General features: G+C 43.2%; 1 protein-coding gene across 3 annotated transcripts in view; it reads right to left on the bottom strand.

Annotated features, from left to right (window-relative positions):
- Positions 1-4225, bottom strand: part of CDK19 (cyclin dependent kinase 19) — a 103272-nt gene extending 99047 nt beyond the window's left edge. For all 3 annotated transcript variants that reach the window (XR_014944126.1, XM_015858727.3, XM_085541832.1), the window contains exon 1: positions 3879-4225. Coding sequence is in view for 2 of the 3 variants with exons in the window: in XM_015858727.3 (XP_015714213.1) it covers positions 3879-4006 (128 nt within the window). In the remaining variant the exon portion in view is untranslated. The remainder of the gene's footprint in view (positions 1-3878) is intronic.
- Between the last annotated feature and the right edge of the window lie 20254 nt (positions 4226-24479).

Here is a 24479-nt window from a genome sequence, read left to right as displayed (position 1 = left end):
AGTGATGTTGGTCATACGTGTGACCAGATGCAATCTCTGAGCAACACGGCTCTGCCTGCAGAAATCCCAGATGCCTGAGCCACACCACAGGAACGCCTGGTTTGTTGTGTGCGGCTGCTTCCCACAGCATTCCTCTCCTGATCAAGATCTTTCACATCTTCTTTGAACAGATATGATTCATAATATTAAAAAAAATAATAATAATGTAAAACTAAAGGCTACTTGACAGGAAACAAAGCCAGCGTTCTTGGGTTAGATTCACACTTACTCTGACTGCAGACTTCCCCTTCCTTTCTCTTTCCATTCCCATGGCCTTTCCCTAACTTTCACTCAACCCCTGGGTGATGTGAGCACTTCGTACCAGCATTAAGAACTTGACACCCACACTTCTGCACAATGACACCACATGGAGCAGCACAGACTCCCCTTTAGCTCCAAGCCCTCGGTGCTCAAGAATAGGAGTAGATGGGTGGGCAGCTCCCAGCCCTTCTGCACACACCATACTGGACGCTGAATATTCCTATCTTTCCCTGCACACACCCGATTTTTAAAAGGTGTTCTGAAGCATAAGGATTAATAATACTCTATATTTAGGTTTTTGTTTTGTTAACTGTTGGGCTACTGCTGAACCAAGAACAGCCTGTTTCCAGTTGTCTCCTGAATCCCATCACTCCTGGTGCGTTCCTGACTAACTAACAGCAGTACTTTCCCAGCTTGCTGACATGTCCAGACACACTCCTACAGGTGAGTGCAAATGACGGAACAGAAATACCCTGCAGTGGCATGAACTGACAGACTGATCTTCTCAAAGAGTAGAGGGAAATAATGCAGACATCCTCAACACCACCACCAACAGAAAACAACAGAAATTCCAACCCACACTTTTTCCTATAAATTGTCTCCCCTGCAATAAGGAGGTACAGGAAGTCTAACTAAAAACACCATCGTGGCTGAAACTGTGAGCAAAGAAAGAGTAAGGAATGTTACGAGAGTGGTTAGGCCCTGGAACAGGCTGCCCAGGGAGGTTGTGGATGCCCCGTCCTTGGAGGTGTTCAAGACCAGGTTGGACGGGGCCCTGGGCAACCTGATCTAGTAAAGGTGTATGTTTGGTGGCCCTGCCAGGCAGGGGGGTTGGAACTACATGATCCTTGAGATCCCTTCCAACCCGGGTTATTCTGTGACTCTATGTAATGAGAAAAGGTACGACACGAAACAGATCACACTTCCCCAGGCACAAACTGGGGTAAGCATACTATTTGTTTTACTGGACAAATGCGATTTGGTGCCCAGAGAAGCATTAGCCAAGTCAGCATGCTATTCTGGAGGTGATATGCACACAAAAATAACAGGTTTTCCAGCTACATGAAGAGCTAAGTACTTAACACTGACAGCTGAACTGCAATCACAAGGTTTATCTCTATATTCTTACCTCCACCCCTCCAAGGCACCGGTCCAGCTTTAGTGCACACTGAAATAAGCCATTAGACAGCTTACACAGATCTATTTTCTAGCCCTTCTGGGCTACATAGATACTGAAATTCTACAAACCGTGTGCTTTACTTATCTAAGCGTATAATAAAGGTAACGCTTCTAGATCTCATCAGGCCACACTACTGGGAAGGATACTCAAGTGTTCAATACTCTCGTATGACCTGCAAATGTCAAACCAACATTGTTCAGACCTGACTACCTGTTAAAGAAACACTTTAATACCTCAGTTTCCCAGAAATCAATCAGCTCACCAGAAACGTGCCCAAGTGATATTCCACTCTAGGCTGAAAAGGCCAAACTCGGTTGTTACTCCGTCTAAAAACTTCTTTTATACCCAAGCCATTCACCAAGATCCAAGCAACCACTTTTACAAGCATTTGATCCACCAGCTTGCCAGGCTTCGTATAAACACATTTTACTATTTCATAAAGTTTGCGTGCCAAGTTTTTGAAACATGAAGTGACAGGCTCTCCGTGGAATTGCTTCAGAGCTGGGAGGCTCTCAGTGCTCCTAGCCTCCCGAGGCTGCAAACTGACTATGAGACACTGAGCAGCCACCATCATGCTCTGCAAATGTGAAATACTGAGGCAGACCGTGATCAGCCAAAGAAGAATTCCTTTACATGTGCCTCAAAATCCCCCAGTGATCGGCACACTATAAAAATGCATCACTGCTGAGTTTCTGGGTTTTTTTTCTGTTTTTTTCTGTCATTAAGAAACCCACAAACTTAAAGATTAATGGTAAATCTGCTCCACTGCATAAAGATATTTTAGCTATCTGCTTTTTCTCTTCCCATAAGGAAATCACCTCATCTTAATGAATCTTTTAACTCGTTTGCATCTTACTTTCACCAAAGGTCCTAGAGCTACACAAACTGATTAAGAATGAAGTTTCTGATGCCATAACCCAGTTTCCATGCTTCACAAAGCAAAACTTGACTTCTTACAGTGAAGTTGCATTTGTACCCTATTAAACTGCATTTCAATCTAATTGACCGCTCACTGAAACTTCTCACTTCCTCTCACCAGCTGGCCTGCTCACAGCTCCAGGTTTCCTTTAGCCAGTGTATCAAAGCTGGAGATAACCTATTTTTTTGCCATATTTACTTCTGAATTGCTGCCTATTTGCATTCCTAATACTATTACTTAAGGATTTTGAAGACACGTCCTTTATGGTGTTTTGTAGCATTAATGTCAATCTTATCACAACTTTCCATTACCACTGAAGGAAATGAGGCAGATAAGGTAGACAGACATCAAAAGCCTTTTTTTGGTCATAAAAACAGTAAACTCGAGCTTCTACCTCTTTTATGTTGTTCCTATGTGCAGCGATACCAAGGAAGGCTGTAAAGTTTCCTTTTAGAGTTAGTTATGCTCTATTTTTCAAGTTGCGGAGCCAGTTAGGCAGAGAAGAGCCCACCTCTCAGTGCTCAGTCCCTCACCTGAGCCAAACCGCTGACTCTTACTGATCCCTTTGATATTACAGCCACTTAACTCGCAGTTTAAATTGTTGAGCAACACATGAATGCAATTTACTCCTACATTAAAAGAAAAGCGCCTAGGTTACTTTCTGAATGGAAAGCAGCATTCCATCAATCACTTCCAGAGCTGCACAACGCAACCAAAAAGCCATTTTATCATACTCGGTCTTTTCAAAGTTCCAGCTGCCTGGGATGGAAGGCTCTTCAGTATTCAACTTCGAAGGATGCCACTTCAGGTTTATGAGTCTTTTGAGTGTGCTTAGAACACTTCTATACGTATGGCCCACGTGTGCACACCATTAGCAGGGCACAATAAATGGAAAAACAGCCCTTCCAGAAGGACGGGGTCGGGGTCAGAGCTCACCCCTACACCGCTGCCTTTCAGAGGCCTGTGGCGGCTGCGTGCAAGGCACGATTTTGGCAACCCCAAATGGCAGCGTGAGCTCTCCAACACACAGCGCGTCAAGCCAAACATTGGACACCTTTCAGCTGTCTCTGTGGCGAGAAGGAAGATTTGGAGACACGAGCGGGCTCAGCGACCCACCCAGACCAAGCCGGCAAAGAGACGCGGTGCTCAGCCGAGGGTTACGGGGCAGGTGGCGGATACAACCCGCAAAGGCAACGCCGCCCGCTGAGCCCCGGGGAGCAGCCGGACCCCATCCCGCAGCCGGGGCTAGAGCGGCCGCTGCGTTCCGCAGCCGCTCCCGGCCGGGCGGCGCGACCCCGCCATGCGGCCACGGCCACGCGTGGGCAGCGCGGGCCCGACGCCCCCGCGGCGCATCCCGCGCACCTGCCCGGCCGGGCCGCAAACTTTCCGTCCCTCGGTGTGCGCTGGGACAGCGCGGTGGGCGCCGCGGAGCTGCCGGGTGAGCGGCCCCGGCGCCGGTGTTGGTGTCGCGGCCCTTACCCGTCCTTGCGGCGGGCCTTGTAGACGTGCCCGTAGGTGCCTCTGCCCACTTTGCAGCCCTCGTACTCGAACAGATCCTCCACCCGCTCGCGCTCGGCCGCCAGCTTCGACTTGAACTCGTAGTCCATGTCTCGCCCATGGGCGGGGAGGAACGGGACGGGGACGCGTTGCCGGCTCAGCACCCCCGGCCGGCGGAGCCCCCTCCCGGCGCCGCCATTTCCGGGGCTCGCGGGGGGCGGGAGGGATTTGGGGCGGGGGGGCGGTTTGTTTTTGTTTTGGTTCGGGGCTTTAGGCGGGGGGAGGGGGCGCGCTCCGCCGCCACCCGCTTCAACTGGGCTCCTGGCGGCGAGGCGCGGGGCACGCCGGGATTGGTAGTGCGGCGGCGGGAGCCGGCCCCGGCGGCGTGGGCGGGACGAGGCCGAGGCAGAACTACGACTCCCGGCACGCACCGCGAGCCGCGGCCAGGCGGCGTCTGCGCACCGCGCTCCCCGGAGCCCGGCGGCGTTGGGCGGCCAGCGGGAACTTGGCGGCTCTGAACGGAGCCGGGCGGACGGGCCGCCACGTGGAGCGGCACCGACACCGGGACGGCGCATAGAACCGCGGGGAGCGGGGAAACCAGCGGGGCGATACAGAAACTTGTTTATCTCGGCGGCTGCCACTCAACGCTCGGCTCCACCCCCCCGCCATGATTGGACAGAGCGGCCAATGTTGTGAGATGTGCAGCCCGCAGCTACAGATGGGGATATTATGAACTACTCTGTCTGCCTAAATGCAGCAGTGACCATTTCAACGTCAGCATTGAAGATGTTGGCTAAAATTAGAGCTAACCATCCACCTTTTGCAAAGCACAGCTTTAGTCACCCAGCGATCACATCCAGCACTGAAAAGAGAGCACATCGTCTTGCATAGGCAAACATGTCACCGCCTCAGAGAGCTGTACTGTTGTAATAATAAGCTCTACGAGATCCTGTTGCTCACTGTGACCGCAATAATAATTGTTTTCCCCCAGTCTCATCACAGATGCTCTTGTTTTCTATGTGACAGGTCTGATTCTCCTACAATTTGCTGTGTATCTGTATCTGTTTGGAAAGGGTGACAGCACACCCGGTTACAGGGGCTCAGCCTGGCTGCCAGCTGTGAGCTGAGGCAGATCGGTTCTTCCCCATCCCGCAGCACACCCAGCTCCTCAGCGTTGCAAATGGCTGTTTTATCCTTCCTTAAACCAATCGTGCTCTGGCAGTAAACACTTCACCCCTCACTGCTGCTTGGAGGCTGCCCGACAGAAACCTCTCTCTCGGGAAAGCCTTTTTTTAACCTCCAAACCTGCGTTTCCTTGAGACTTGTCTACATCCATCTTCCCATGCGAGTACTGCCCTAACGTAGCCTTTCTTCCCCTCTTGTGTGTATCCCCTGCCAGAACTGTTTACAGACTGCAATCTCATTGCCTCACAGCTTTCATTTTGCTGGACTCAAACAGCCATGCTCTTCTCATTCCCATAATTAGCTCCCTACTCTCCCTTCTTTTGGTCATCCTATGATATAGGCTTGGAAGTTTGTGAAGGCTTGTGAAGGGCTTGGAGAATCAGCCCTACGAGGAGAGGCTGAGGAAGCTGGGGTTGCTTAAGTCTGGGGAAGAGGAGGCTGAGGGGAGACCTTATTGCCCTCTTCCAGTACCTGAAAGGTTCTTACATTGAGAGCGGGGCAGGTCTCTTCTCACTAGTGACAAGTGACAGGACAAGGGGAAATGGCCTCAAGTTGCACCAGGGCAAATTTAGGTTGGATATTAGGAAGAACTTCTTCACAGAAAGGGTAGTTAGGTACTGGAATAGGCTCCCCAGGGAGGTGGGTGAATCACCATCCCTGGTTGTGTTTAAGAGCCGTTTGGATGTGATACTCAGGGATATGATTTAGCAGAGGGTTGTTAGAGTTAGGGTACTGGTTAGGCTTAGGTTAGGTTAGGTTGGACTTGATGATCTTCAGGGTCTTTTCCAACCTGCGTAATTCTATGATTCTATATTTGCAAATCCTGCAAAGGAGGATCCAAGTTTAGGCCAGCTCAGAGTCCAGTAGGAACAAGATTACCTTCTCATTTGAAGACTGCAGAAGTTCAATCATCATGAGGATGAGCATATTTGTCTCATCTTGCAATTGGAGCACATGGCAGGATTCTGCTTCAAATTCTTATTGTAATTTTTTCTACTTGGGGAATCTCTGATTTCTGAACTGCCCTTTGGCAGCAACCCTGTTCTGAGAGATTGCATTCCTGTGCAAACTGCTGCTTCTTCAGATGGGTTTCCTACCATTCTTGAATTGTTTATCATTGTGTTATTCGTGTCTGTTCAGTGCAGTAAATGTTTAGATATGTAATGCCTTATCCTTTGTTAACTGTGCTGATAAAGATATTCAGAAAAATACCACCGAAGAAAATAGAAACTGACAGACTTGCAAGTTGCTAGTGTGATGTTTCTCAGGCTGACAGCCTAAGTGGAGATGAGGGGTTGTTGCTGCTTGTTAACATCACCATTTCTCCATGAGCTTTGATGGTCACGTAGTGCCTAGACTGTAGGAAAGGGAAAGTGTTTCAAACAAGACTGAAAGTTGAGGCACTGAATATTCTCAGTAATTCTCTATTCAGATTCTCCTAGAGAGATAAAGCATGAATTTCTAGTGAAAATAAGAATTTGCTCTTTTAACATTTTCACATCATGAAATGGCACAGACCAATTTTTTCTTTCCTTTGCACACAAAATACAGTGTTTCATTTTCTTTCCAGTTTGTTCTCACTTCTTGTCTTGGTAAGTTGTATTTTCTGTCTTAGCCAATCTCTTAATCTTTTCTACTTGAGTATTGGTGAGATCAAAAGTGTTTTCTGTTAAGTTTTTAGGCCACATCTGGAAGATGTTGCACACTCTCCTTGAAAGCTTCTACTTGTTAATACAGTGAGAAATTTTGGATTCTTAGGGATCAGAGACAGCATATTTCCAGTAGATCTTGAGTGGGGCATTAATAAACCTATACAATGTTTACTTACGTCTGTCACATTTGAGTTGATGGCTGATGGTTGAATTTCTGTCAGTTAACTTCGAAACACTTATAATAAACATATTAACTTTATTAACTTGGAAAATGAAGTACATAACTAAGGTGCACTATCAAGATTTTACAGTAAGTGTAGAGAACATGCTAGGAATGGAAGATGGGAGCCCTGAATTCTGTTACATTATATAATTAATTGGCCAGCTCTATGTTTTTAGAATTCATTTTTTTACAGTACCACAATCCAAATACTACTAAAATAGAAACCTTGTGTGCTTTTCTTGAATATAATCCAAGAAACTGGTCTCAAAATAGGCAGTGCTGCTTTTAACCATCGTTGAATTTTTCCTGAGAAAAAGAAAACTCTCACAAAAATCACAAAATCTATCCCCTACCTTCTCTTTACAGGCCAAAAACAGCAAAGTAAAAGCAAAATAGTTCCACATGGTATGATGTACCACAGCTCACTGTACAGTTACAACCCAGCCTTACCACTGATCGACCAGAATCATCACAAGTGTGTCTTCTTAGCAGACCCAGTCCACATGAATTGTGAAACAAGACATGTCAGCTTATTTCTTTTGGAGTACAACATGTAGTACAGCGTATTTTATTAAGTTTCTCAGAAAAGGCTGAAAGTTGGGATACTGTTAACTACAGACATCGTGTTCTCATCTGATAAACAGCATGACAGCTGGTTTGGAGGGCCAGTCATTACCACCAGCATAAAGAAGGAGTTTAGAGAAAGCTTTGAACTCTAGAAATGTAGAATCTGCACCTCATTATGGAGAAAGCATAAACTCTCATTCTTAGCATAGCAGCCAAAAATGTGGTACTTGGGAGCCTCGCAGTTGGTGTCACTGAGATTCCTTGGGTTTTTCAATCTACTTGCACCATCATTGTTCCAGCACCTCCATATTCCATCTACTACTGCTTCCCTGGCACTGGTTACAGTTTTCAGCAGCTAAAACAATTCTCAGCTTCCTTGTAGAATTCATTGGTCTTTTTTTTTCCCCATGGACTGAGAAAAACAGTTGTACATAGTGAAAAATGAAAGGTGTTTCTTTGATTCTTAGGGAAAATATACTTGAAGCATATAAAGAAGAGCACAGCAAAACACACAGTCTGTCAGCTTTCTGAAGTTAAACCTGCTCCTGCAGAAGAAACAGAACTGTGCTGAACAACCCAAACTTTATCAAACTCAACTACTGCAACACAGCAGGTCACAAGGAGCGTCATCTCATGGGCTGAGTTAAAAGACAAAAGTTAAAAGACAAAAGAGAGAACTGAACTATGAGTTTCTATGACAGAAGCATTATCCCATATGGATTGCTTAAAGCCGAGCTGTTCACAGCTCATAAATGAACTGGGAAGAGGAATGAGCGATGATGTGACAACATTTGAAGAACATATATATTAATTCAGATCTGAAGCTGATTGAAAAGTACTGCGAGAGGCTCCCATGACACTGTGTGAGTGGTGGTAACTGAAAAGCAGCTTTCCAATGTGCAGTGCCACGCACACGAGGGTAAAACATGTTATGATGGCCTCCAAAATAGCTAACATCACTCAGGAAAAAAGCCTGGAAGTCACTGGGAATCATTCTCTGAAGAAAAGTTCAGTGCTCAGAAGTGGTTAATAGGACAAAAATAAGTGAATATTGTTGGGAAAAGAATAAAGAAACAAAATGCAAAGCATATTTATAGCACTGCATACAATCATGGGGCACTATTTGCATATGATGTTCAGTTCTAGCTACCTCATCTTGGAATCCATACAAGTGGGATCACAATAAGGTCCAGGGCTGGATAAGCAAAGCACTTCAGAAATAAGAAATGGCAACATGATGGAATACAAGTTCATTAGCTGCTGTTAAGCACAAGGTGCTGCCTCTGCCTCAGCCAGCCTGCAGAATGCAGCTGGGGAAGCTGTGAAGGGCTTATTACTATATGCTTGCATCTTTTCTATTCTCTTTCACTGTGTTGGGTGGGCCACTGGTTTGAACTACCACAGCCGTTCATATGATCCCATGAGGAGAAACTGAATAAATTTGGATCTGTTAGCTGGGAAAAGAAATGAATAAGGGGTGATAAATGATAAGAAATAAATCGATTTGAAGGACAAATTTAGTTAATGCAGAGTCATTTGTGGCTATTACGTACAGGAATTCAGAGGAAACTACTAGCTCAAGAAGGCATTGCTGCTCAGCCTGCTAGGAGCTGAGAAGATGCTATGGCATGAGAAACCAGTAATGTGAGAGCTGGTTCCATCCTGCCTGTGAGTGATTTTGAGCTTTATGAAGCTGTGGTGGAACTATTCTAAGGAAAACCAGAGAACTCCTACATTGAGAGCCCCAATCTGTTACTGAAGTTCTGTTTTTCTTCCTTCCTCTCTAGTTTTATTATTACTAAATCCATTCGTGCCTCAGTGGCAAAATCCTAAATTATCTGTGTTCCAGAGCTGTATTTACAGCCAAATAGGAAATGACAGAATTGGCTGCTGGCTCACTGCACTGAAAAAGTTGAGCAACTCTAAAATTTAAAAGAAATCCAGATGGTCTCATGAGAGCAGGAGCCAGGAGTGCCATTGCTGTGCGTTCTTTCATTTCTTTGGGGATCGGATTGTCTACGGGCAGTACAAGGCAGTGTATTTCTCCGTCATTAGGAACAGTTTCAGGTTAAGTGTTACTCAAACTAACACTTCACTTTACTAGCTGTATCCACAAAAAACACAAACAACTGACCAAAATCTTTTTACAAAATGAAGATGTTCAAACACATTAAGCTCATGCACCAAGTCCAAGGCACTTTCAATGGCCCTAGTGATGTTTATTAAATGTATAAAGCACATCAGTTCCCTGTACCCCATGAGAGCATCTGGCTGGGGTGGAATCAGTTTTCTTCACTGCAGCCCACCCAGTGCTGTGCTTCATTCTTGTGACCAAAACAGCCTGATAACAAAGTTAGTTCTTGCTGAGCACTGCTACCACAGCATCAAGGCATTCTCTGTTTCCTACTCTGCCCCCACTGTGAGTGGGCTGACCCAAACTATCCAAAGAGATACTCCATACTGAGTAGTATTGTGCCCAGTACTGTAAAACAGAGGGGGAAGTTTTTGCCAAGTAGGCATTGCTCAGACTCTCTAGGCATCAGTCTGCTTGTGGGAGGTGATGAGTGAGCGCCTTTGCATCACTTGGTTAAATTCTATACAACCACTCTGACACCGTGAGAGTCCTGCACCAACTTTGGGACTCCTGACTAACTGTAGGATTTAGGATTCTGTGGTTCTGTGAGCTTTCCAGGACTATCCAAAAGCAAAACCTTGGGAAGGGTTTTTGTTGTTTCGTTTGTTGTTGCTGTTTGTTTGGTTTTGCTGTTTTTTTAATTACGTTTGTTGTTCTTAGAGTGGAGGAACTTGAGTTTTAAAGAGTGAAATTCATACATCAAGTTTCTATTAATGAGCTTTGGTTAACAGATCCATGCTTACCACAAAATCTGTTCCAAACTTCATTGTTTCCACTGCAAAACTCATTATTCATATTTCAGCTCTTGTGTCTATAAAGCAGGAATAACATTCATCCTTAATAGGACTATCTCTAATTGATGACCTTGGAGAGAAAACTCAGAGCTCTACGTGTTAATCACTATTTTATTGTTATTTAATTATGGCGAAATGATCATTGCAAGTGCAAGCAGAACTTTCTTCATATAACCTACTAAGTCCTTCACTTACAATAGATTCTTTGCTATGAGGCAGAGCCATAGGAACCCTGAGTTAAATATGCTTGCTATAGAAGCAAGCATACTTGACACAGAAATTATTGTGATAGCTGTGGTAACATAAACTGTAACAGCAGACTAGTATCAAGCTACCAAACTACTCAGATGAGAAGTCATAAATATTGCATGTATCAAACTGGATACTTCTGGAAAAGAAAAATTAATATAAATAATTATTTTCAAGTGCTGACTGTTGTGCCAGCTACATCAAACATTCTTTCTGGTGCTGAGCCCATTCAGTCTGTTTAATTTTGTTGTGCTGCTTTTGGCTTAGGTTGTTCCCATTCAAGTTGTGCTGTTAGGAAGTGGCAGAAATGAAGGTCTGGCTCCTTTGGGTCCAGGTCCCATTCTTTGTCCCTTCCCTGTGCCACAGTTCAGGCTCTGTGCCCATCATCCATCTGCCCTTCCTTCAGTATCTCAGCTCCCTGCTCCCCCCACCAGCTGGGTGACACCAGCAGGAAGTGGTTGCTTTTGAGCTGGGCATGTACTAGCTGGCAGAAAACTAAGTATAATAAACAACCCCTGAGCTCAGGTAGCAGCCTTTCAGTCACAGTAAGAATCTGAAGGAAATGATCTTTCCTTTACTGAGCTGTTCAAGTTTCACAAAACCTGAAAAATTTCAGAGCCCATTGTTTTCTGTTTCTGCATCAAACACAACTGATATAAACTCATGGGTTCAGAAGTTACTAAAGAAGGTCTGGCAAGGCTGGTAAGCAAACAGTATAACCACCTAAACTCTGTTTCCTTAGGCTTACAGTCTCCAAGAAATACCATCTGATGATATGATGATATAACAAACACAATAAAATTCGGAAGCAGATCTTAAGGAAGATCGCCCAAACCATTTTGTGGTATCACAGCTGGAAAACTATCATTGTTTTGATTTATCAACATTAACACATGATTTAGTAGGGACCAGGATGACATATCTCGAGCCAGAACTTGAGTCTTACTTAAATGTTTCCACTCCAGCAGTCAGATAGCATTTCCCAAACACATAAAGTTGTATTTTCTTGTCAAAACTTGGGGCTTTTTATTTGGGGATAGAAAAAAATTATCCAAAGGTCTGTACTGTACAGCCCTAATGAATGATTTTCTTTGCCTTTAGAACTTCCTGCCTATGAAAGGTGTTCTACTTGAATATCCACAGATGAGAATCACGTGTTACATATGGGTGTATTTTCTGCCTTTATGAAGTGCATTCTTCTTCCACATTGCCAACATCCTAGACTTCATCTAACTTAAGTGCAGGTACAGAAAGAGCCAGTTCTGGCACAGAGCAGCTAACAGATGGTACCTATTCTAAAGTATGATAAAATTGAATGCTTTCTTTCCTCACATCTTTTCCGTGATATCGCTTAAAAATTGATACCACATGTCATCCTTAGCCCTCCCAGAACACATTAAAAATGAGGGTTAAAAAAGCCAAACATCAAATTCACCTTGATATGACTTTGATGGAATTAAGATAAAGAGATGAGCTGAACTCAGTGGCATTACAAATTAATTTATTTCTCTCTGTCGGTAACTCAGTTTTCATTGCAAGTACGCCAGGTCACTGACATGGCAGATAAAGCAATCTATTGTCAAACAGTTGTCTAAGAGGAAGTTAATGTCTGAAAGCAATGTGGTGGTTATATCAATCGTGGACAAACTGGAAACAGAGGAGTAAATTTGATGAAGTACTGATGAGCAAACAATATGCAGTGAGTATAGCTTGCATTGATCAGGTAACTGTACGCATAATACACTTCCACAGAGAAATGAGGTAATAGGCAAGTTCTGCACATCTACATGAGAACATAGATGAAAGATGGAAGAAAGCCCCAGAGCACGGGGAATTTGATTTCCCAGTTCAATCTGGTCATGCATAAAGTAGATATAAGTGCTGTGACTGCGGCACAGCTTTCAGTAGATCCTGTAAAATCCCCTCCAGAAATTCCCTCCTACATACAGAAGCTGTATGGAATAAATTCAAGTGACATTAACTAAACAAGTTCAAATTTTTTTTGTGTGTGTAGTTTCTTTCCTGTTGACTTTAAACTGTTTTTATCTCTTTATTTTATGACTACGCCTTTAGGCCATAGGCACAAATTAAGTTTGCAAACAGTTATTCCATTCAGAGATGTTAATGCTCCCTAGCTCATCACTGACCTTCTGCATTAGGCCACTTACCCTGCAGCTCTGCCAGCCTGTTCCAAAACAAGCCAGTTGGTGTCACCAAGGCCAGCAAGCAGCTTCCAATGAGACAGCCAAGGGGACAAGCCAAGGAGCTCTGACACCATTCCTGCCACAATCACCTGCTGCAAGAGAGTGGAAAGCTGCAGGATGTGTTATTACTTCATCAGCTCCAGCTGTGTTGGGAGCAGCAACCTACTGCCCTGCTGACAGCTAAACCAGTACAAACAGATCTAAACCACTCTAAAACCTTGTATACACACAGCTTTGTGTGTACACTGCTACACTGGTTTGGAAATCAGTACAACTGAGCAGGTAAACTCCTGCAGACTTACTTATGGCATTCTCAAGTTTTTCTACCAATGCGGTATTCCTACAGATGTAGCTCTAAGACAATGTTATTTTATCATATTCTATGGCAGGATGTTGTGTTGCATTCTAAGCCAATGTGGAAGCACGGAAGAAGAGGAATACCTTACCTTTATCTACATCTTTTGTTTATCTTATAAGACATTTTTAATTTAATCTCATTTTAAGTTATATGCAATGCAAACCAGTACCATCTGTAAGTAGTTCCAGGAGGCTTTTGTTACCCAAATGCAGCAAAAGGAAGATCAGGAAAGCTACAGAGAACCACAGCTGGGAATGGGATGCATGTCCCCTGCTGCCCTATGCCAGGTAGCACACACCACACTCAACTGAGGGGTGCTGAGTCCCCAGGGTGTCTGAGTCTCCTGAGTGCCCTGAGATGGAGCAGACACAGCTTGTAAACAAGTAAAACAGCAGAAAAAAATGGATTCATGTTGCATCTGTGCAATTCTGTACTGTAGTAAGGGTCAGCTCTTCCCTTTTGGTGCCTATGAATCACGGAGCCCTGGGAGCATCCTGCAGAAGGGAACAAGCTGCAGAGCCCTGTACACACAAAACAAACCTGGAGAAAAAATATTTAAAGCCAAGCGATGTATATATTCAAGCCCTTGGCAGAGCCTGTAGCCATGTGATAGGCAGGTAATAACATTCTGCAACTTAGGTTGATCAGAATATGAGAACTGTTCAACTGCTTTAGCAAGGTCTGTCAGAGACTTAGGGAATGGCTTGATACTTTGCTAAAGCTCCACCTAGGCGCTCCACATGCCTTAGGAATTCCAACAATTTGCAGCTCTCTGATCCTGGTAGGAGGTTCCTTCTTTGTAATCTTCTAACAAATCAAAGACAATCATTTTATTCTGCATGAAAATAGCAAACCCGGGTATGTTTCTGAGTCAGAGGATTTAAAGTTCAAGTCATTCTGAAAGCCTTACTCTAATTAAAAGAAGAAAGAAAGAGCCTGCTTGGCATTCAGCAAGTGCAAGCAAGAAGCATAATTTCTTGATTTAAATAATGTAGATGCAGCATTATTTCTTTTTAGTTAAGACATAAAAAAGATTAAATACAAAGATAGAAATCTATCTGCTTTTTCTAGCCAAGATTCAGGAAACATAAAAAATAAAAAGCATTTTGGCAACTGGGTACCAAAAGCATGAGCTGCTAACCTGATAATAATATATACTGGCAGAGTTCGTGAGGGTATCCCAGAGGAGAGGCAAAACCTGGGGCTGCACACTGATGGCCATCACAGTTATTTTAATTTAGAATTGCTTTGTCCATGCTGGAGTTAATGGGATTGCCACTGCCCTTTCCTGTTTTTCCTTTAGAACAACCTTGCATAACAAAGAAGTTTGATGGGAAACGTACATGTCTTCCCAGCTCAGAAATCAGAAACACAACAGGGGGGACTCTGAAGACAGAGAGCCCATAAGCAAAGCACTGATCAGTTTCAAGGCTAAACGAAGTGGGACATACCCTGTGCCTTGGAAAAGGTTTGACAGAACTTCTCTGTACTTTCCGTGCAGCAGCACAGCTGGAGCTGGGCGCGCTGGGTGGGCACGCTGCAGGAGATGGCAGTGCCCATAGAGTGCTGCGCAGAGAACAGCCTGCACCGCCCTGCATGTTGATAGAGAACCAGGGAGTGGTGCATCCTTTTGTTCCAAACAGATGACCTCAGCTCCGGGCAGGGGATGCTTGGCACATCTCTCACTGCCCTGACTTCCCACAGATAACGTGTGGTCTGCACTGTACCAGACCCTGCACCCTTTAGCTATCTGCAATTGCTGCTGTGTTTGTACAGAAATGCAGGAACTCTGTTGCCAGAGGAGTTTCCCTGAGAGATACAAATACTCTACATAGAGTTTGCAGAGAGTCTTACAGTATGTGTGCATTGAGATGGTACACATACACAAGGGCCCCAGAAGAGCTGAATAAATCCCGTGTTCAGAGAGACCAATTTAAACAAAAGCTTTGCTGTCCCTTAAAATAAGTGCTGCTGGAGACACGGTTTGGCAGGAAGATAATCTGCCATTCAGCTGGTAGATGTGAGGTGTATGAGAGTCAGCTGGGACTTCCAGAAATTTAGCATGAAATCGATGCTGGTGTTTTCCATTCTGTGTGCTTGTGTCAAAAAAATCAGTCAATCAATATATCTACAGATTGCCTCACGCATTGCGGCGCTGTAAGGAACTTGGTGTTGGAAACAAAACATTAAGCCACCCAAAGCTGCTGCAGTTAATCATATTTAACACCTGACTAAACGGGCTCACCCAGAGCTTTGGGGAGGGCTGGGAACAAACACTGCTGCCCAAGTAATTCTGCTGTATTACCTGAGAGCCTGTCAATACCTGCAGCTTCTGCTAAAGCTGTATGGAACTGTAAAAGCTAAAGGCCCTGTACAAATACAGGACATTTTGTGCTTCCCATTTCCCTGCTCCATCACACAAATGATACAGCACATCTTAGAAGGGCCTACTGTTACCTGTTTCTATGACCCTCAGACAGACTTACTATTGATTATGAATCTATTTACTTTCAATGAATAGATCATTACAAAAATCCTAGAGAAAACTGTAGAGAGTATGCTCTGCTGGTCAGCCTCCATAGCAATGCCATAGCACCGAGTTGCTTTGTGTTTATTCTCTTTACAACAAAAGTGCACATACAATTTGCCCCAAACTGATGAAGAAATCTTCAGCTTTTGTGTTGCCTGAATAACATAACCTGCCTGAACAACTCACACCTGAAGAGGTACAGTAAGAAGTCTGAAGAGCAGCGCTGAGGCAGGGCAGAGTGTGGGAGTGCTTTGAAACAGGGAGGGACTAGGGGAAGATTCCTGAAGAGACAAGATGAGGACAGCAAGCAAAGGAGACAGGAACTCAAGGATCTCCTGTCTCATCTTACTTTAATGCTTGGATTTGACTTTTTGTCTCTCAGGAGGACTGCCTTTATGTTTTCTGTGCATAACAGAAATAGACTGTTAATAATAATAATAGTTGGCTTTTCTTTGGCTTTCGGTCAAAGGAAAATATCTGATTATACCAGAAAAAAAAAAATGTCCTTTGTATCCTCTTGGATTTTTATTGATCCCTTCCCATACCCAAGTTCTCCAAATGTTCTGATTTTCACCTAGTGCAGGTATGCCCTTGGGTACCCGTGCCTTCTGTCACTGCACTAACACTGGCTCTGCTGTTCCAGTACTCAGCCTCTAAGACTTAATAGGCAGTCCCTGGCAACTGAACACCCATCCCTGCAGCAGTACCACTACCCAGAACAAGCTGTCTGGAAGGAAACAGACCCTCTGTCTGATATCTGGAGGGAAAATTGTTTCAAAATCTTCCTTCTTTTCTGTTACCAAGTAAAATGTAACAATCTCCTTTCTGACAGACGGTCCTAGGAAAACACTGTAATTGCTGAAAGACTGATACAGGCTAAGGGGAAAGATGGGTTAAATGGGATAATGTGCATCCAGAGCTGCTTTATTCCTCAGGGAATGCCGAGGAGCCTGCACAGCAGAGGGACAACGTCGTGGGGAGATCACAGACAGCATCATGTTGCTGGAAAACAACATGCTTCTAGAAAAACAGAAAGGCAAATAGGTGCATCTGTTATCAATCAGCCCTCGACAACTTTAGGAGTCCCGGAGCAGAAGAAGCAAGACTTCCCTCAGGCTCAAATTCCTCCTTGGAATTTCTCAAATGTTCTTGTCTGCAGAGCTGTGTTTCCTCCTCCACCCTGCAAAAAGCAGCCACCAGCCTGACTGCTCAGCCAGGGCAACCAGCAGCACTGTGACAGAGGGACACCCTTAGCTGTTTAAGCCCATTCAACGAAGTGCCAGCCTATTTCTGATCAAATATGTATTAGTTGTTTGCTGTTTGTTTTCAGTAAGCATATCCGCATTACAAAACTAGTTTCCTGAGAAGCTGTTGATTGTACCCATTCAGCTTTTCTCCCTAGGAATGTAAAACCACAAAGACCATTGCCTCTGCACTCAGTGCACATACACTCGTGTTAAAAGCAATCAAAACCCAGCAATTTCCATAGTGTAAAAATAGGTTTGCTTTTTAATTCCAGTGCTGACCAAATAGCCAAAGTTTCTGTAAAAAGCACATTGTTTTTTATATAGTGTGTACATAGTGTTTTTTATAGAGTGTGTACAAGACCTGTGTCTTTAGGTCACTGCATTCAGGCTCTCAGCTCCCTCCTTGCTTCCAGCTGTGCCAGGTACCCATATAACCCTGACTCCCACTTCAGGCAGCCAGGTTTGGGGAGCATATATTACAAACTGCAGTTTTTAGTGGATATTCAGTCTCAGGACCAGAATAGAAATGGTCCCTAAGTAAAAAACCCTGAAATTCACATAGTCTGGGTCATCAGAACCAGCCATTTTACTCTGCTCATCCATTCCCACAGGCGCACATTATGGTCATAACCACAAGTGGAGCACCTCCAGCAGTAGTACCCTGTGTCGGTGCTGTGTGTTGTTCTCTTTGTTTCCAAGTATGTTCTTGTGCTCCTGGATATTCCCAAGCCGACCTTCAATCTCCAGACTCTGACCTCAAACTGAAGAGAATTCAGTAGTGAGTGTAGTTAATTTGAAACTGCCTATTTTTTCTAAAGTCAATAATGGGAAAACCAACTGTCAGCAGAACCCTCCTGAGAACACAGTCCTACGGGGATCTAATGTTTCCCTCAACAAAACAATGCTATAGCAACGAGCCTGATGTGTGCCTGCTCGAGCTGCCAACCTACTGCCGTGCTTTGCCCAGCGCTTAAAGCAGCCTTCATACAAACTGAACTGCAAGTATGCAGCAGTTACAGCAGCATGCTTAAATCACTGAGAATAGGCTTAATGGGATGTGTTGCCTTCCAGTATTAAGCAAGCCATCTAAAGTCCCCTAGCATTTGCTGAAACAAGTGTTGAATCTCTCCGTTTTGGTTCCTGAATTTGAGAAAGGAAGCCTAAGTTCTACAGTCTGTACTTCAATAAAAAATAGGCAAAAAACATTTACTGTAAGTATTGCATGTCTTGCCTGATCAGTCAGGAGTTTGCATCATGGACAGATATGCCTATATGTACTCAGAGGATGCAAACTCAGGATGTGCCCCATCTATTTCCCTACCACAGTCTCAGCGTTGTCTGCTTCAGATTCATCCATTCCTCAGGCACCTCCCTGATTCATAATCTCAGGAAAGTAGGAGATAATAATGATCACTCAGACCTGCATGATGACTGTCTTTGCTGTGGATTTTCCAGCCCAATTGATTGCCCGCTCTCTGGTAAGCAGGCTAACATTGCAAACTTCTAGGGTATGATTGCTATTTGCTTATCTGTCGTCAGAGTGGCTCTCGCTGTGGCGTCTCTTTGATGAAGGGCCAGAGCCACTACTGCTTTAGTATACAATTTCATTTTTGTGGCTTCCTTCATTCTGAATTTCTTCACCCACTGCTAGTTATCCGAAATCTACAAGATGCACTTTCACCCTCTGGTGTGTATTTTTCCTGTCCATAAGCTTTCGTCATTCTTCTCACATCTCTAATCACCATTTTAGAAGGGGTTGCTTAAGTTCCATGTATATCAAAGATATGCAAAGCAGAAATGTAACGAGCACTACCTTATACTGATCTCATGCCAATGACAGAGAGGGAAAAAAAAAAATGTAAAATGTGGATTTAAAATAAAACTGTGTTTTAGAAAACACGTGGAGTGTAGAATTATGGGAGACCGATTCTGGTATCTTGATACTGGAATAATTCTGCATGGAGAAATGCAATGCGAGTTAATACAGGGATGCATCCTGACATTTTGCTGTGGCTCCACCCGATATAACCGCACAGAGTGAGGCTGGGTTGTGTCAGGCGAAGCAGCTACATATCAGTGTACTCTGATGTTGCGGTGTCAGCTGTTGTAGGCTGACAGCATACTTGCTCGTGTAGTCATATCTATAAGCCTTGGGGTTGTCAGTTACTCTGTACCGACTGGAGGTCTGGAGAAAGAGCTCAGATGCAGACATCAGTACTGCAGACATGAAGTCAGATAAGACAGATTCCAGCACTGGTGCTGTACAGATGGAACACAAATGCTCTCGGATTGACGTAGGAGTGTACCCCTGGAACAGGGGTGTTCGCTGTCATAGTTTATGTTTCTAAAACAGTTAATATGATTTTCTCTCTAGCAGTTACCAACATCTTAGTTACCAACATCTACGTTGTGTATGTAAAGCTAAACCAGGTTAATTTCTCTGGTTACAACCATAATTACTTCTGACATTTCCTAAAATGAATGAAATACGTCATACTTTCCAGAGAGCTCAAAAGCTTTTGGAAAGCAAGGATAAGACTTGGAAGTCCTTTGACCAAAGGGAAATACTGATCAGCAGCTGTGTGATTTTTATTTATTTATTTATTTGTCGTCACAGAGCAATTGAACATCTTAGTGTCCACAAAGCAAATGTGTGCAGACATTACACAGAGCAATATATTAATAGAGAAAGGTCCACAGATGCTGAACGGATAATCAAAAGCAGAGACAATAGGCAGAGCCTGGACAGAACTTGCTGAGGGTTTACATAAAGAGGGTCTTCTATTTTCCCGTGTAAAATTCAATATGCAAAACTCCTCAAACTGAAATATATTCTGTTCTGGGCTAGAAAATTGAACTGAGAAAGTGGTAAAACTTCACTCTAATAGTCGTGTAAAATGATATAAATGTTAGCATGCAGGATGACATTATTTTCCTGACATAAACAGCTCTGGATACAGAGGAAGATAAATAAATTCATAATTATCTGTTTAAATCTTGCCATTAAAACTACAGATTGAAGGGAATAGCTGAATTAATGCCTTGTCTTATGTCACAGAAAAATCAGAAGCAGTGTTTGTACACTGATGTTTTATAACTTGAAAAGCTATTCATGAGTTATTAACCTTTTGTACAAGAAGATGTATGCAGCTTCCTACCAGCAGCCATGTGTGTCGCTTACTACAAAGACTAAGTTTCTTTTTTCTGGGGAAACTCTGGATATGGAATATCCAGAACAGAGAATTCTTCAGATGAAAAGTCTCAAGCATCCCACTGAAATATGAATTAATTAAACCAAAGAGAAAGGAAGAGGGAAAAGAAAAGTGAATATTGTCTACTTTTTTTTTTTTTTTCATGCTCAAACATAGAATCATAGAATCATAGAATTACCCAGGTTGGAAAAGAACTTGCAGATCATCGAGTCCAACCGCAGCCTAACCAGTACCTTAACTCTAAAAACCCTACACTAAATCATATCCCTGAGCACCACATCCAAACAGCTCTTAAACACAAGCAGGGATGGCGATTCAACCACCTCCCTGGGGAGCCTATTCCAGTACCTACCTACCCTTTCTGTGAAGAAGTTCTTCCTAATATCCAACCTAAACTTGTCCTGGCACAACTTGAGGCCATTTCCCCTCGTCCTGTCACTTGTCACCAGTGAGAAGAGACCTGCCCCACTCTCACTGTAAGAACCTTTCAGGTACTGGAAGAGGGCGATAAGGTCTCCCCTCAGCCTCCTGTTGCTACAGAGTTTAAAAAACAACAAAACAATTTCTGATTAAACTGACTATTGCTTAAGATCTGCCTTTTTTCAAAACCAGACTTGTACTCTACCATCACGCATGAAAGAAAGTCGCCAGTTCAGAGATACTCTGTGGAACAAATGACAGAAAGATCCTCACGCTTGGTTATCTACCACAAGTAGCCTAACCAGTGCACAGTTTCAAAGATACTGCCAAGGAGAGTCATGCATTACAGATCTTAGCTGGTATTTTGAACATACAGAGGGATGGGTAGTATTAAACTACTAAAGAGACACATATGAAAAGTGAAGCTCAAAGTACAGTCTGATTGATGTCTACTGATCCATGGCAGAAAGGGAACACAGCCACAAAGAGCCCATTTTTATTTGACAGAATTGTGCTGGATGTTGTATATACAAATACACCAGAGGTAAAATCCCAACTTGTTAATATCTGAAATCTCCCTGTTTTTAAACAAATCTCATTAATTTAAGATCTAACTAGTGATTTTTATGTTTAAGCTTATTAGCATCGATAATAATATAACCCACGTAGATCCCTTCTTCATATGAATAAGCAATTAAAAACAATATAAGCAATTACAAGCAACATAAATACTTTTTCTCACTGCTTTTGTGGTAAATGTGTTGACATTTTCCCTGCAGGAGGTTGATTACAAATCAGCCACCACCAGACATCTCTGCAGAAGTGGCCAGCATGGAGAGAGCCTGGATTTCTTCCATCAGTTCAATGAAGAATGACCATACTTGCTCACCATCACAGACCATATGAAAACAAAAGGATTACTATTTTAAAACAAACTTTGGATTCACCTAGACGCCATTTGGGAGAAAAATGGCTTCCAAGTGTCTCAATGTTTGTTAATTCTGTGTAAATAAAAGTCTTCCGTGGTGTTGAAAGTCCATCCTTGCTCCTTCAGTTGAAGTATTTTATACAGACCAGATCAGGGGTTTGGATAGTTGGAGTTCTGTTTGCAGTTTTCTTGCTGAAACAAACAATCTATTTTCCCTTTTGACTGCTGCCCCTTTCTTGGGTTAGCTGCTTGTCAGAGTATAATGGAGAGGTCTAAGATATGAACTCATAACAATGTAAATGAAAGAAAGGGGACAAGCTAATAAAGATCTGTTATGTAATCATTTAGTATTTACATACATAACAATGCAAAAGTTTGAAATTATTTAAGTAAGACATCTAATTTTGTGGGTTGCTTCTCTTGTTTTCTCACTGTGGATGCGTACAGGAGAGAGTAGATGTAATCTGAATTCCCACTGTGAAAATAATCAGAAGAAAACACTGTTTTGACCAAATAAATAAAGAATTAAGTAAGAACAAAAGGCAATGTTCTTGTTCTTCCCCGGAAGCCCTCTTCAAAGGTCATCTCCGATTATCTTGTATCCTGGTGACAAAAGACAATAGGTACGACCATAAATTACTTTTTCTTCCTCTCAAATGAGCTAAGAGGAATCTGCCTTTCTTGTCATGCATGGTGACGCTTCTGTAAATGAATACCTTCGTAGATTTTTGTGCTTCTGTTGACTTGAAATTAGTTTAAAAACATCACAGTTTGAACAGTTCATCATGGAAAACCCAACTGAGTGTCCAGGTGTGATAGTCAGAGAATCACAGAATTGTAGGGGTTGGAAGGGACCTCTAGAGATCATCGAGTCCAACCCCCCTGCCAAAGCAGGCTCCCTACACCACGTCACACAAGTAGGCGTCCAGGCGGGTCGGTTGCTTAACAAATAGGAGTTTTGATTTGACAAATCAAGGGAACTTACTTGTGAAGTCAGAGGCTGAGGACACCAAACACTGGGGATAAGGTAATTGTTTGAAGTGAAAAGAATGTGTGTATGACCTCTTTGTTCAAGAAAGCAGGGAAAGTTCTACACAAGAGCTTTTAGTGCTAGTTCAGTAAACAACCATAAGCAAAACTGAAACATTTACAAAATGGCAGAGAGGACTAAACACAGAGGAAATGTTATCTGAGGGATCAAGAAAAGGAAGGACAAGATGAGAACTGCCAAAAGTCAAGCTGAGCTGAACTTTGAAACAGAAATGAAAAGCAAACAGCAAAAAAAATTCTTCATCCCCATAAACAAAAGACAATAAAGGACTGTCACTGTTATGTAGTAGGAATGGGAGAAAGATTGAAGATAATCTTGGCAAAAGATAAATTGCACTTCACAAATGAAAAAAAAACAGAACTTTGCCTCAGTTTTTAACAAGGGCAATGGCTGATGGTTGGAGCAAAGACAGTTTAGATAATAGCAGGAGTTGGAGAAGGAGAAATGCAGTACAAAGATAGAGCAAAACACCGGAAAATTCATGCAGTCTGTCCAAGAGGCGGCATCTTCTCCGCCTCTGTTCCATTTCTGAAGGGAACTAGCACAGCATGTAAACTCTGATGAATGGAGAGGAACAAATTTAGCCACCTTAAAGGTGGCTGGCTAACACCAGCAGTGGTGAGTTTATAGTCCATCACCTTGCAACCTGAGGCTCTAGAACACAAACTACTACCAACTACTTTTTAAGGGACAGGCTCTTTAGCAGGGTCTGTGGTGATAGAACAAGGGGAAATGGCTTAAAGGTCAAAGAGTGTAGATTTAGGTTAGATTTAAGGAAGTCTTTTACAGTGTGGGTAGTAAAGCACTGGAACAGGCTATCAAAGATAGAGTTGATGCCCTGTCCCTGGAGACTTCCAAGGCCAGGCTGGATCGGGCCCTAGGGAATCTGATCTAGATGTGCATGTCCCCATTCACTGCAGGGGAGTTGCACTAGATGTCCTTTAAAGACCCCTTCCAACTCTAAGGATTCTATGATTCAAAGCTCCCAAATTTCATTAGTCAGCAGATAAACTGTGTATCAGAAGTATATTTGGAAGTTCTATCAGTTAAATCTGAACTAACTGTAGGGGAAACCTCAATGGTATACTTATGATTATTTCACTAAAGGGCAATTCTTTGTATTTGTTTTTCTCAATTTGAAAGGATAGTTGTCAGTCGCAGGCAATAAATTAACTTATTCAATGGGAAATAAGCTTATGAGGTGCTTGCTAATTCTATTTTGAGCTAAAACACCTCAACTTATGGAAAGGTTGTTGCTATTTGTTCTGTTGTTTCAGAACTTCTATAATGAAAATGAGCAGAAAAGTTTACTACAAAACTCAGTTCCATGACTTTTGGCTCACTGAAATGTGAAGTTGGCCATGGTTGTGTCATCTCTGCAAGTAGAAATCTGAAAAGTACGGGAAATAAATCAAGATGGGAATGGAGAAATGGAGCTAGGTTGGCCATGCTAGAGGAGGATGTTTCTGGTTTTTAAAATGGGGGAAAGAATCGTAAAAGTCATCAATGTGTTCTAAAGGGACACACTTGATCTGTAGTAACTTGTTTTCTTGTCATCTTTGTATCAACCATTACAATATTTGAGGAAAGCAAAGTTCTCCTCACAGTACTCCAGTTTGGGCTCCTCGTGGTCACACAACGGGACTGCAGAGAAACAGCATAACATCAGGCTTTACATCATATCTACAATGAATGTTCTTCATGAAGAGTGACCACGAGTCTGCTCTGTGTGTTGGGTGGGAGGCAGGTAAATGCAGCTTTAGTCCACATTTGAATCTTCATTACTCTTGGCGACGCCTTTCATGTAAGTTGGCAGCTCCAAATTACTT

This window comes from Coturnix japonica, chromosome 3, assembly GCF_054131305.1.
Source record: "Coturnix japonica strain WE chromosome 3, WE-NBRP24, whole genome shotgun sequence".
Taxonomy (NCBI): Eukaryota; Metazoa; Chordata; class Aves; order Galliformes; family Phasianidae; genus Coturnix; species Coturnix japonica.
This window is presented reverse-complemented; position numbering and strand designations above follow the sequence as displayed.